The 14,529-nt window shown below is 42.5% G+C and overlaps 3 protein-coding genes across 3 annotated transcripts; 2 read left to right on the top strand and 1 right to left on the bottom strand.

Annotated features, from left to right (window-relative positions):
- Positions 1-2,446: 2,446 nt before the first annotated feature.
- On the top strand, positions 2,447-6,194 carry TDEL0E00260 (uncharacterized protein; the record flags this gene model as incomplete). The annotated part of the gene is given in 2 exon segments (XM_003681432.1): positions 2,447-3,544; positions 3,546-6,194. Coding segments are annotated over 2 exon segments (3,747 nt in total).
- A 3,119-nt stretch (positions 6,195-9,313) lies between these two features.
- On the bottom strand, positions 9,314-11,077 carry TDEL0E00250 (amino acid permease; the record flags this gene model as incomplete). The annotated part of the gene is made up of 1 exon (XM_003681431.1): positions 9,314-11,077. One exon carries the CDS (start codon positions 11,075-11,077, stop codon positions 9,314-9,316), a length of 1,764 nt encoding a protein of 587 aa, XP_003681479.1.
- Positions 11,078-13,244: 2,167 nt separating this feature from the next.
- Positions 13,245-14,231, top strand: TDEL0E00240 (homocysteine S-methyltransferase family protein; the record flags this gene model as incomplete). Its single annotated transcript, XM_003681430.1, has 1 exon — positions 13,245-14,231. The coding sequence occupies one exon, from the start codon at positions 13,245-13,247 to the stop codon at positions 14,229-14,231; it is 987 nt and encodes a 328-aa protein (XP_003681478.1).
- Positions 14,232-14,529: the final 298 nt, after the last annotated feature.

Raw genomic sequence — 14,529 nt, 5'->3', positions numbered from 1 at the left:
TATCTTCGTGGTATTCCAGTGCCCACTTCCAACTCTCTTTCTGTTGAAGTTGCTCCGCTTACAATCGATTCATGCTCGCTCGATCTTCGGACAGACGAAATGGGTAAAGCATTCTTCGGAGGATCTTTTACAATACTTGAACTTCGATAAATGATCAATTCTTAGTAAAGTACATGGTACAAGGAAATGACTATACTATTTGAGAGCCTTTCCACGTAACTTTTTAAGCACAACCTCCTTCTCCCGATAGAAAACGTATTCCTTACACTCCGATCGGCTCTGGGTTGGGCAACTTCATAACAGCACACCATAAGCGCTCACTGAAACTTTGGCAAAAGCCTTTGTTAAGATAGCACTCCTTGATGATTTTGGAGTCTGCTTTGGTGAAAACAAGGCCTTCAATGTAAAAGCAAATGGCATGATGAATTGTTGGTTCCAAAGCATCAATAAACAAGTCCTTAGGGTTTGTTACGTAAGTTCACCTAAGGCGTCGCTATAACCCACATATTCTTTTTGGTCGTACAATATGGTAATGACAAGTTCGATTGTGCTGATCTTTTGCAGTCAGCACCAGTACGCTAGAAACCACTTTGGTGGCACTAAGCTCAGACTGTTCAAAAAACAGTTTGGGCTCTGGAAGAAGGTACTCGAACAAAGACTTCGAGGTGTCGAACAAATTACTTTCATCAGGTAGATACTCGGCTTCAAGCTCTTTCTGCTCGTCTTCTGTCCCAATGAGTCTAACATGTTTAGTGTTCACATTCTAGTATCTTCTCTCTCCTTTAACATTTTGGAGCAAGTAACCGCCGATAGCCATGATCCTGTTTCGATGACACAACGGTTCCACTATGAGCAAGTAGTAGCCATTTGAGGCTCGAAAACAATAGACGTGGAAGGAATTGAAAAAGGGTAATAGGCATAAGTTTTGGGCGTATACTGTGACTTTGTGAACTTGAAAATGAAAAACTTACTGTCGAGGCCAGCAACGGCTCTGACCTTGCTTTTCCTAATTAGGCAAAACAGACTGAGGCAACTGAAACGTCGCACCCAAAGATGTAGTCTACATAACATGATGCCCAGGAACCTGAAAAGCACTGTAAGATCGTAGTGCGGCCGCAACAGTGACGGTCAGATACCATATAGGACAAAGGAAGTCAACTAGTAAGACGCCAAGTGCAAGTCACAAGGAAGTTGCTTTCTCAAGGGACTGCACGGGGAGTGGAAAGATGAGACTATAGCAACTGTCTCATCATGTTTGTAACATGCTACCTATGTTGGCTCACTGAATGATAAAAGAAGTGGTTTTACAGGTTGCGCGCTGTTATTATGCGGTGTGGAATATACGGAATCACACGAGTTGAGTGATGCCGGAATAATCGGATCGAAGATAAAGGAAACAAGTAGGCCGTACAATGGAGCAGACATAGTTGTAACGACCATAAAGTCAAGTATTGTACAAATGAACTACTTAGATAGCTTAGCTGAAGAGCCTAGTTGCCTGACCCGTAAATCTACGAGAATGTTGTTCATCTCAGAGGCCTTAGAGGATGGTCATGAGAGGAGTTATAGGACATGTTTTCCGAGGTATTAAAAAATAAATGACGAGCATCGCCGGCCAGTAAGGAGTTGGATGTGGGGTGAATGTGGAGTAAGATGATGGGTGAATGTGGGAAGAATGTGGTGTAAGAATATGGTGTAAGAATATGGTGTAAGGTTGTGGTGTAAGGTTGTGGTGTAAGGTTGTGGTGTGTCAGAATTATGTCAAAGGGCCAATAATCCACCTATTTGCCAAAAATGAGTAAGAAATGTGTTGTAACCTTCATCCAGGTATTGGTTTAATATATTAGTCAGAATATGCAACCAATCCTTTGAGTTTGCAGCCAATCAGCCGATTTTACATCAAATCAGCCCTTTTTTTAATAATCAGTCGACTTTGCAACAAATTTGCACCCAGTCAGACCATTATTGCAACCAGACATGCAACCATTGGGTAGAGGATGGTTGAAGACGTGCAGCATCGGGACATGCAACACATTAGTAAGCTTATGAAAGCTCTATAGGTTCAGAGAGGTATAAAAGGGACGGAATTTCCCAGGATTCATGATAGGTAAATCTTCCACAAATAGTTTTTATATAATTGAGGAGAAATTACTTTACAACCAGAAGTAATATTAGAAGAACCTTTATCATTCAACAGTTATCAAAAGAAGTATAACATGTGTTCCCTTGCTGAATCTCTACCACAAGAGCTTGGTAGCGCCGCCAAAACGCCGTTCCAAGACCCAGAACCGGCGGAGACCGATGCACGTCTAATGAAGCAAACAGGGTGAATGAAGAGTCGAAGCGCAAGACCAGCGCGTCTGGGGATCGAACCCCGTCACAGACCAGTGGCGATAACCGTCGCTCCAGAGACCCTAATTTTCCTCCCATTGGATTTAATGGCCAAATGCATTATCAATTTCCAATGATGGTTCCGCCATTCGAGATGTTTCCTGGTCAATACCAGGAGATGATGATGGACCATATGATGAATGGAGGGCGATTCCGTTCCCCATATTACGGATTTAGTGACTTCGGAAGCCCAAGATATGAAAACTCATTTCAACCATCTGCTACATCGCCAGGTTCGAATAGCGAGAGAACTGACTTCCATCCACAAAGGGACGAACAGACAACAAGTTCTGCCGGAAATAGCTACAACTCGATGAGTATGTTCGGCTCAATAATCCGACCAGAACTGCTCACTGACGTAAGAGGATTCAATGATTGGATGAAAAAATTCGCCTTTTATCTCGAGAAGATAAATTTAAAGGATATCATTCCGAACTCGTTCGACGAGACCAAAAGGCAACCAACCAGGGCTGAATCACGTCACATTGAACACGTATTTAATGAGTGTGTGAGCCCAAAATACTATCCGCCCTGGATATTAAAGGCTATGGATGAAGGATTGTCGATGCCGGAAATCATTACAACCGCGTTCGAAAAAATTACCACTTGCGGGAACAACTTTGATGCGATAAAAAGGCTCGTGAGTTTCAGATACGATGGAAAATACGATCCCAGGGTATACATTAACAAGGTAAAGAAAGCTATCGCCGAGTGGGAAGAAGATGGCAACATCCTTGTTCCAATGACCAAGGCACAATTACTAAGCCAAGGCCTTAGAGGTGACTTCATGTCAATCCACTCACAATTATGTGTTGGGAAGATTGAACCCAACATTAATGCTGTTGACAAGGAAATCTTGTCAATATACAATTCAAAAATGGAACATAAAATAACAGAGGAAAAAACTGTCAAATGTTCCATCTGCCATAGAAATGATCATGTGGCCAAGTACTGTGATAAAAGACCTGAACAAATTCGAGATGAATTCAGATCAGGCAGGAACCAGTACAGCAACAAAAAAAAGGAGATAGTGTCCAAGCAGACTCCAACCAGAAAATCTTGGACAAAAAATAAGGCTAAAGCTAATTATGCCAATGAAGCAGATCGCGAGCCAGAGATCGAATCAGATGCAGACCACACTGATAACGAACTTAGGCCTGAACCAATACTATACTGAAACTAGAAGAAAAAAGGAAAACAAGGAAAGATTCCTGTTAATCGACTCTGGCGCATCTACAAATATACTGCGCAACGAAGATCATCTGCATGATAAGACATCAGATGCAGGGTGTTTACTAGAAGATGCTCAAGGCAAACAGATGAAAGTGCTATCAAAAGGAACTTTACAAATACAGTTTCTGAATAGCAGACCTTTCAAAGTCGACGCCCTTTCATCCCCCGCTGCCAAAACCAATTTATTAAGTGTTGGTGAGTTATTGAGAGAGGGATTTTATGTTAACTACAGGAACAAAACTATTGAAAATAAGCATGGAGTTCCGGTGGCTAAAATGATCCAGAAAGGACCATACTTCTGGCTATCATCAAAATACTTGATCAAACCTCAGAAGACAATTATACAAAAGGCCAACAACGTCAATAAGGTCAAATATTCCGTGGACTACCTACATAGACTGTTTGGACATGTCAATGTCAAAAGCATTAAGGACAGTATTAAAGACAGATCCATAGCTGGTATCGAGGTCGATGAAGTCGACTGGACCAATCTTGAAAAGTTCCAGTGCGAGATATGTATGATGGGGAAATCTACCAAAGGTAGACATTTAATGAATTCTCGATTGAAATATCAGAAGGAGTACAAACCATTCCAATTCATTCATACAGATCTTTTCGGTCCGGTACAAGTTACGGCTGTTAATGTACCAAGATATCTTCTCGCATTCACTGACGAATGCACTAGATACAAATGGGTTTTTCCTCTAAGAGAGAAAGATTCACAAAGTATTACTGCACGGTTCTCCGAGCTAGTACGGTTTATTGAGACACAACTGGAAACAAAGGTTCTATGCTTCCAGATGGACCAAGGAACTGAGTTCACCAACAAAACAATCACACAATTCTTCCACGACAATGGAATTATTACTCGTTTCACTACAGTAGGTGACTCAAGAAGTAATGGGGTGGCCGAAAGGACTAATCTGCTCTTACTTAACGACTGCCGAACATTACTCACTTCCGTCAAACTCCCTGATGATTTATGGTTTTATGCTGTTAAATTCGCCACTTTAATGCGAAATTCAATAGTAACCACAAGCACAAAGGAGTCACCAAGAGCAAAGGCAGGTCTGACAGGACTTGATATTAGCACAGTCCTACCATTCGGACAACCAGTAATCGTGAACAAACCCAAAACATCCAGCAAGCTACACAGCAGAGGTTGGAAAGGATACGCTCTGTGCCCATCATCAGTATCGTTCGGATACCTCATCTACGTGCCCGGGGCACCTCAAGATATAATTGACACCCGCCACTACCGAGCTATCCGTGATGGAGTGGAACCTAAAGAGACAATTATAGACTCTGTTATCGATCACGCTGAAGAGCGAGATGTCAACGACAGATCTGACCATGACATCCCTAAAGAACCATCTCCATTACCTAACTTGAATTTCGATCCTAAGATGATCCCCTCACAGAATGAAAACTTGGGTGGTACCAACATACAGGTTGTTACCAAACCTAAACCCACTTTTAACATGGACCCTTCACTTTTGAAAATAATCCAATCGGGTGGTACCACAGGAGCAAGAGCCGGTTCCACATTACCACAAGGTGATGAGTCCGAGCAAAATAATATCTCCGATCCATTACCAACCGCGTCGGATCAGCCCGATCCGACAGAGAAATCTCCTTCGGGTGGTACTAGTGCGCTTAAACTACCACCTTTGATGATCACCAAGAAAAACGTAACAAACGTGCCGATTTTGAAACCACCAGTCAAACAGATGGTCAGTACTCCTCCCAAGCTAATAACAATAGCCACGGACGACGAGAACTCCGTTGAGGAACAGAATCAATCTGAACCTACATCTGAGTCTGAGTGGTATCCATCTGACCCCGTTTCGGGGGGCACCAATAATTCTGAAGAAGACGAGTCAAGTTCTTCAGAAGAATCCTCTCCTGCAGACGCACCTGCGAATAACATGAAGAGGAAAAGAAACGACTCTGGGGAAATCGAAGACCAGGATGGAACCACGAGTCAGGGATCGCCGCCGTCCTCAAAGCAGCGCATCCATTATGCCCAAGTAACCAAGAATCACAGCGAAACTCATGCGGAAAGACCATCCCTGAGTTACAAAGAAGCTATCACCTACAACAGCAATGCTGAAGAAAAGGAGAAGTTTATCGCTGCGTATGAAAAGGAAATTGGGCAGTTGTTGAAAATGCAAACCTGGGACAGCGACAGAGTTGTGAATGCACGGGATATCCGAAAAAACAGGATAATCAATTCCATGTTTATATTCACTACAAAGCGCGATGGCACAAAAAAGTGTCGTTTCGTCGCTAGAGGTGACCAGCAAAAGCCGGAAACATATCTAGAGAACTTACAGGCAAACACCGTGCACAATTACGCACTAATGACCTGTATGGCCATAGCCTTGGACAACGATATGTTCATCACGCAGCTGGACATCTCATCAGCATATTTATATGCTGAGCTAAAAGAGGAACTCTATATAAGGGCACCTCCCCATCTACAGTTGAAAGACAAAGTACTGCGATTAAACAAATCACTGTACGGACTAAAACAAAGCGGGGCAAACTGGTACCAAATCTTAGGGTGATAGCTCCTCAAAATACTGATCTCGAAGTAGGAAATGAGTGGCCAAACAGTGATTTGTTCAATCGCAGTACCTACCGTTTTTATTGTAGATGGGGAGATAGGGTTCCTCTTTAAGTTCAGCATAAAGATATGCTGATGATACGTCCAGCTACGTTACCAACATTTCTTGTCCGGTACTAAAGTCATGCAAGTCATTTAGCGCATAGTTGAGCACTCCATTGGCCAGCATGTTTACTATGGGTATGTTTCTGGCTTCTGCTAGTCACCTCTAGCGACGAATCGAGGCTTTTTCGTTGGATTCGCGTTTTGTTGTGAATATGAACATTGTATTCAATATTTTGTTTTTTCGGACATCCCGTGCATTCACGACTTTATCGTTATCCCAGGTATTCATTTTCAACAACTGCCCATTTCCTTTTCATACGCAGCGATAAACTTTTCCTTCTCCTCAGCATTGCTGTTTAAAGTGATGGCTTCTTTATAACTAGGGGAACGTCTTTCCGCATGAGGCTCGCCGTCATTCTTCATCGCTTGTAGGTACTAGATGCACTGGTTCGAATATGGCGGAGCCCTTGACTCCATTTGGCCTTGATTTCTCCAAGTCGTCTCTTTTCTTTCTCAAGTTATTAGTATGTGCCTCAGATGATCTGGTGGGGATGGTCGATGATGAAGAAGTATTGTTCGATCCTATCTTTTTTAGGACCATCGCAGGCGGTACTCCAAGTGCTCTCTCGTACCACCCGATTGGAGGGGGGCCTCTACTGAGCTGCCTGATCCTTAGTTGGGTTGAGAGATCGATGCATCAGTGTGCAGTTTTTCCAAGGTTCACTAATACTCTCCCTCTCTTTGAGGTAATTAAAGAGTCTGTCAGCATCACTTGTGGTACTTCAGAGAGGAAATAAAGGCGGGCCAAAACTGGAATGTCACACCATGACATTCTTTCTCGGATGTTGAAATAATGTCAATCGGATCTTTAAGTTTCTTCTAGCGGGGCCAAGTTCATCGATCTAATCTCAATGATAATCGCGGATTTAGAGCCAGACAGATTTCGGGAAATACAGGGATATTCAGTAAATTCATCTTTTCATAAGCATCTGAGAAGTCTGCTTAGGCCGTTAGTCTCAGTTTGCAGCTCTTTTCGGCCATCGTTGTCTCACAGTTGGGCAAAACTTGTCTTTTTAATTATGATCGAAAATTTTATCTCAACGCGAAGTGATGAATCTGAGGAATCAGGATCTCGCATGAGAGAACGATAAAGGCTTACCAACAATGATTATTCAAGACAAGTCTGAGCCCTTTGACTATTTATAGGGTTCGATCTTGCTTTGCGCTTTCAATCTATCGTGTCAGACATCTTACACTGGGTTCTTCAGAGTGCAGTAGTTCTGCAATAGGTAGTATAAGAGCCCTATTTCTTGACGCGGACCGTATCTGCATGTTCAGTGTTCTTTCTTTATATGTGTCCTCACCTTCTATTAGGCTCACTTTTTGCTTTCAATTCCAGATGGACTACTTGGTGACGAAGAGTTACTGTTGCGCCAAGAATATTTTATCATGTAAATAGGGAAGGAATGACCAACTAATGATAAAGATCAAGAAAGCAGATCATCTGGCAGCGGCTTCGAATACCCAGCAAGCTGGTATTGTTACGAACTTTTAAACTCTAAGTTCTTTTTCCTTGGTTGGGCCAAGTCATCGTTTTATTGGTTTCTCACCTGTTTGACATTGAAACATGCGGCCCCTCAATTTTGCTGCTTTTCCTCAGGTCTTTCGGTAAGCTGCAACCAAGTCGACCGAGATAACTCAATTATTCTGTCAACGCTTGTTCGAAGACAAAAGCCGGCGAACTTCTAATTCCCTCTTTAGTGGCGGCCACTGTAACAAGTTGTTTAAGAAAAGCGTCTTAATTCCATGTTATGATAATAAATTAGAAATGAGGTTTCCAAGTCTACATGAGACTCAACAAAATGTCTTGAAGGAGGTAGTTTCATCTCATGAGATTACGATGAGAGAACTGTAAAACGCGGATGTCAATGCATATAGAGCTTCTCCCACTTGTGGCAGTAGTAACAAATCTTTCGAAACACAGCGAGAATAGATAAATAGGTTGGACATCTAGCAAAAGGATTAGGGTTTAAAGTAATCTTTTACCGTACCTTCGAACTATCTCGTCATGTTGTAGAAGGATGAAGCTCATGTCGACTGCTGCCACCTAAAGTCGTTGACATGTAATTTATTTCATCAGACACTTTCCGATAAAAACAACACACAGTGGCCGCATGGGCGTGCTCGACTTTCGTCTGTTCTGTTGCTACTTTAAATTTCACAGCGGAGTGCCTTAGATGAGAATTGAGTAGCGATCGATAATAGGAAGAAGAACGAAGCCATTTCTTGTTCGTTTGATTATTTTAGGTGTCTGACGCGGGAGCTTTATGGAGTCTTCGCGCCAGAACATGAACATAGCTGGTTAGCATGAGGGAGGGTTTTGGAAGGAAATCAACAGTTCCTGGGAGCTAGGACATTGTCTATTCCTCTGTTTAGTACTAACAGAGATGATCTAGAATCCACACTTTTGATCAATTTGGCTCATAGTGCTCCCAGATCTTCTACTGTCTCCTTGCATACATGGCGGTGTTTCAGGTGTTACCTATCTAGCTCTCTCCCTAGTTTAATTTTTTGGTAGACATATGCTTTGGTGAGTCAGGCCGGAAAGCACTACCATAACCAGGTCAATTCTTTCTACAAATCCATCTTTATATCCAGCTTTGCCGTAATGCCATTTGTGGGCTTCATTTTACAGCCTCTCGCCACACTCAGAGAGCAGTATTTATTTGCCAGGCATATCAGTTCCACTTCTTATTCTCAAACCTGCTCTATGACCTGTGTGTCGATGAAAATGTATGGTTAAAATTCCTTCACTATTTCATGGTCTCGAGTCATACTTAAGAACAAATTAATAAGTGATATACAGCAATAGTTACCTTACCCAAAGCCAGACCATCGAATCTAAAGCTCCATATTGCTAGCACCGACCTATACCTAGAACTTACGTAAGAGCCGTATAAAGTATTTTGAATCAACAAGCAATCCTCTGATATGTGCGAACAGATCGGCAGACTCTCAGCAAAAAAACCTGTAAACTTTATAATAAAAGGGCCGAGAAGCAATGTGGGCCTTATCCTTCTCTTTCCTCATTTTGATATTATCTAATTCTGCCAAGGTGTACCCACTATCACGGTCAATATCCTTTGCCTTAATGTACCAATGACTCCAATCTTTTCGATAAATTCTGTGCCCAAGATAAACAACAATCATTATAGGAATGCTCATACAGTACTGGAAAAAGTTCTCAGCTGAACTAGGCTGCCCAACAGGAAACGCGGAGACATATATCTCACCGGCCACTAGTAGGACATTCAGCACACATCCCAGTACACCACCGTAAATTCCAAGTGGAGATATGTATACAATGTCATCAGCGCTCCTCTTCTGTGCTTTCATAGCCATTCTAAATCTAATTTGGCAAAAACAGATACAGAACCACGTAGTGAAGAAAGAGATGGAACACAAAGCGAACAGCCAGGTAAAGACAGTACTTTGATCTTTCGACGCGACCAAAAATCCCAACAAACCAAACACACCAGTTATCGCGATACCAACAAGGGGTCTGCCATTCCGGTCCATATAACCACATATACTTGGTAGTTGACCTGCTGTTGCTAGCCCTTGGATCAATCGCGAAGAAGCGTAGACACACCAGTTGCAAACGGAAACCACTGCCACCAAAATAACCACATTCATAAAATTAGCAGCTTTGCTACCCATCGATCCAGTATTACTCAAAGCGATCACAAAGGGCGACGCAGATATATCTTCACTGGTCGCTCCGCTCAGTAATCTCTCATCGTTGTATGGAACCAAGCAACCGATAATTACCACAGTTACAATGTAAAAAAGAGCAATTCTCCAGAACGTACCTTTGGCCGCACGAGAGATAGACGAAATATCTCTTACTTCCGTGCTGGTGAGGACCACCATTTCAGTACCGCTAAAAGAGTATGCTGCAGAAACAAAGGTGTTACAGAAATTCTTGAAAGCTGGTGTGGCAAAAGAGCCGGGATCTTGCCAATACTTTGTGCCAATGTAGCCAGTATTTCCTGGTCCGCCACCTGTTATCAGGACGATCCCAATAATTATGAAGACAAACAGTGATATCACCTTGAATATAGACATGTAAAATTCCGTTTCGGCGAATCCTCTCACACCAAAAAGGTTCAATAACATGACAAAAACAAAAAAAATTGCGACCCACACTGCTGGATTGACAGAGTTATTCCAATAAGATAAGGTGAGGGAACAACCGACCAGTTCGCTAGGAAAGGATACGAGCCACATCAAAAGATAATTCATACCCACGCTGAATCCCACTGAAGGGTCAATGAACCTGCTGGCATGAAGTGCATAAGAACCTGAAACGGGATACTGACAAGAGAGTTCTGCCCCACATTGAACAACACAAAGCATCGATATACCAACAAGCATAAAGCCAATCAAAAGCGAACCAGGACCAGAAGCCAAAGATAACCCAAGTCCAATGAAAAGACCTGTTCCCAAAGTGCCCCCAATGGCTATCATAGTCAAATGCCTCTGATCTAAAACCTTTTTATAAGGTTGAGTAGCCAAATCCCATTGTACTTTTTCCTCCTCAGTAAGCTCATCATACTCCAGATCGCTAGGGACCGTCACTGCTCCATCCCGTTTGAAGGACTCCATGAACTCGCGGAAATGCGATCGACTTCCAGTCGCCGATGCGGATGCAATTAGTTCAACGTCGCTCTCCCTGATCTCGACTTTCGAGCCTTTCCTGAATAAAGATTGCGACATGGTCAAGAGGTTCACCTTAATCTACAATGTCATGCTGAACCGTTGTAAAGAAAACCTTGGCTCAACAGTCCTTTCAACTGTCTCACAACTGTAACCTCTGAAGAGAAGAGGATGATGACTTTGAACTGTGGCTGAAAGAAAACGGGTAACACTTGTTTAAACGCATCCTTCTCTGAGCGACTGGCTATTCCTGAGACAACGCTGTCTGCAACGCTGTCTGCTACGCTGCAAAAGACCGTTGTTTGCGAGGTAGACTGCGTAAAACAGAATTCGTTGGCCAACGTAAGTTCTTGGAAGACCTGGGATTATGCCTGTGTAAGCGTTGCTCTTGGTCTCACCATAAAGGTGTCATTGAGAAGCCAGCGTTCATCTAGATTGACTGGAGATGAATGTCACAGATTCAGAGCCATCTTGTCATGGGATGAGAGGATGATATCGCCGAATTAATTCAGGTTATGCATTCGTGACATTTATTGTTTCTCGCAAGTCTTAAACCGAGGTTACAGATTTCTGAGGGTCCTCAATGTGATGAATAGTGTAGCCTGTACCAAGTTGACATTCTGTACTTTGATCATTATCTTATTCCTACTCGCTAGAAACAAGTATGATAATCATACAAAACAGCTTTGTTATAACAGAAATTGTAACTTCGATACTGGCGAAGTCTCGTATGTCAGGATCTATATGTCGTATGCCGAAACGCTAAATACTTGCCGTTTTTGATACCATGTTAATCTACTTATCAATTACGTATTGATTCTCACTGAGTAAGTGGGATGCACATTGCATGACTTAAAAGGGCATTTAAATGTAAGAGATGAACCTAAAATGGCATTCTCCGAAGTCAGTAAATTTAATATGATTATGATTGTTTCCTGTCGTTGAAGAGGAATCCCTCATCAGCGTAGAGTCTAAATCGCGATAGCTTTTCAGGAGAGTACGAAACGCTGCTTCTAGACCCTTTCGTATATGGGAGACTTAACAAACAATCTAGTTTCAACCTCCCAAAGGTGATTCAATTCTATTAAATTACAGTTTCAAATCGTTGATAGGAATCTAGCTGCGATGTCCAACTAGGCTTAAGAGTAAATATATGATCCGAGGAGCAGTCGTTGGCCTTCATGCTGATTAATCGCGATTTCGAAATTTCCCTCTCAATGTCAATTTACTAATCTGCACCTGGGGCATTGAATACCTTGTCATGATGAGTACGCATGAACCTTACTTGACGCGCAAGTTTTTTGACATAACCCATCCCTAACTTCCAAGGAAAGTCCTTTTCGCAATGAAACCATTATTACTTGACATGACAGGACTGCTGTCACACTGTGGTCGGCAACATAGCCATTCTTCGCGTCGAGAAGCAACATCGGCGACGGAAGCTCCGGTGGGAAATGCGCCGCCAAGCTGAGGAGGCACAAGAAGAGGCAGAACCTTTAGAAGGCCTTTCACAACCTTAATGAAAGAATTTCTCAAATTGTAAAAGGCATGCACAAGAAATCAGCCTCTTATTGGTGAAAAATAACAGTAACATCCTTCTTCTTAAATATAACTTCAATGAACGCTTGAAGCTGACCAGAAAACAAAAGTTCCAACTTGGCAGCTCTGGCTCACTGTTCCTTTCACGATCGTTTACGATCAAGGTAGAGCAGTTCCATGGTTCTTATGTTCATGAAGTCAACGAGTACTTCACTTTCAAGACGTGTTTTTTTTATTGTGGGAGAAGATGATTAATGCTCGACCGAAGAATAAGTTGTGTAAATTGCTCCTCGGTGTTGAACAGGGATGCAAACGCAGCGCAATTAAGTATATCTGCTAGCATTTGATGGCAAGCGGTAAGCCTTTCACTAGTGAATCTTCCACTTCTGTTACTCCGGGTGAAGGAAATGTTGGGCTCGCCATGATGGGGTCTCGACCCCTTTGTAAGTGCGTTGTGCAGGAGCGCTGTAATTCCTGTTGAATTAACCGGGCGACGAACAGGCGTGTGCTTTTTCAAGAGTCTTCAGTCAGCCATCTGATGCGTCAACACGAAGAGACAGTATTAAAGGAACCCGATACTAGAGAAAATTCCTTCAATTTCCTTAATTCATCCGAACGAGAAGATAAAAAGGCATCGCCATCAAGAAGGTCGCTAGCTAGTTGACGAATATATCCCAAAAAAAAAAAGATGGGCCGTGTTCCTCTCAGGAAAGTTCTGACTGATTCGAGGAAAATCCTAGTGCTCGATGGTGGTCAAGGTACCGAAATGGAGAATAGAGGTATCGAAGTTGCCAATCCTGTGTGGTCCTCAATTCCTTTCGTGAGTGAGTCCTTCTGGACCGATGAGTGGTCCAAGGAGAGGAAAATAGTCGAGGAAATATACAAAGATTTCATGAGTTCTGGTTCCGATATGTTGATGACTGTCACTTACCAGGCCAGTTTCAAAGCTATTGCGGAAAACACGGAGCTCCAAACTCTCTCTGAGTATAATTCCCTCTTAGACCGGATAGTTGCGTTCTCCCGTCGCTGCATCGGCGACGAGCGCTACTTAGTAGGATCCGTGGGACCTTGGGCTGCTTATAATGCTAGTGAATATACCGGTGACTACGGCCTTCATGCGGACAGCATTGACTATTATGGATATTACAAACCACAACTGGATAATTTCAATAAACAGGAAGAGATTGATATGATAGGAATAGAAACAGTACCCAATTTTCATGAGCTGAAAGCTATTTTGTCCTGGGATGAAAAGAAGATAGCGAAGCCATTTTATGTCAGTTTAACTACTCATGATAGTGGTGTCCTCAGGGACGGTACGGCAATGGAGGATATTGCTCAATATATCAAATGTCTAGGAAACAATTTAAATCCCAACTTTATGTTACTGGGCATCAATTGTGTTAGCTTCAATGATTCCAGAGACATTTTAGAGCTATTGCACAACGCTTTGCCAGAGATGCTTCTATTGGCATATCCAAACAGTGGCGAAGTGTATGAGCCTAAAAAAAAAATTTGGCTCGCCAATAAATGCAAGACAACGAGCTGGGATTCAGTGGTTAAGAGCTTCATAAACAGCGGTGCTCGTATTATAGGTGGCTGCTGTAGAACCAGTCCACAAGACATTGCTGACGTGTCAATAGCTGTAAAGAAATACAGCATGACAGCTGAGTGAACTCTTCTTTTTGTCGATAGAATGTATCTTCCGGTTAATCATACTGAAGTATTTGATGCCGTCGGAAAGCGAGGTAAATTGATGGTTAAGTGATATACTGATACCTAATCATGTCCAAAAAGCCATCGTTGGTCTTGCGGTCCCAGATGGGAGAGATACCGGGTTCGGTTTCGTAATTGGGAATCCAATACAACAGGCGTCTTCTCGCGAGAATTCATTGTCATTAAATTACAATTCGCTGCTTGCGTTCATTAACTTTATCCCTTTCATTGAAAGGAAACAATTTTTTGGACTGGCT

Source organism: Torulaspora delbrueckii, chromosome 5, assembly GCF_000243375.1.
Source record: "Torulaspora delbrueckii CBS 1146 chromosome 5, complete genome".
Classification (NCBI taxonomy): domain Eukaryota; kingdom Fungi; phylum Ascomycota; class Saccharomycetes; order Saccharomycetales; family Saccharomycetaceae; genus Torulaspora; species Torulaspora delbrueckii.
The sequence above is the reverse complement of the archived record's forward strand: the minus strand, read 5'-3'. Positions and strand labels throughout refer to the sequence as shown.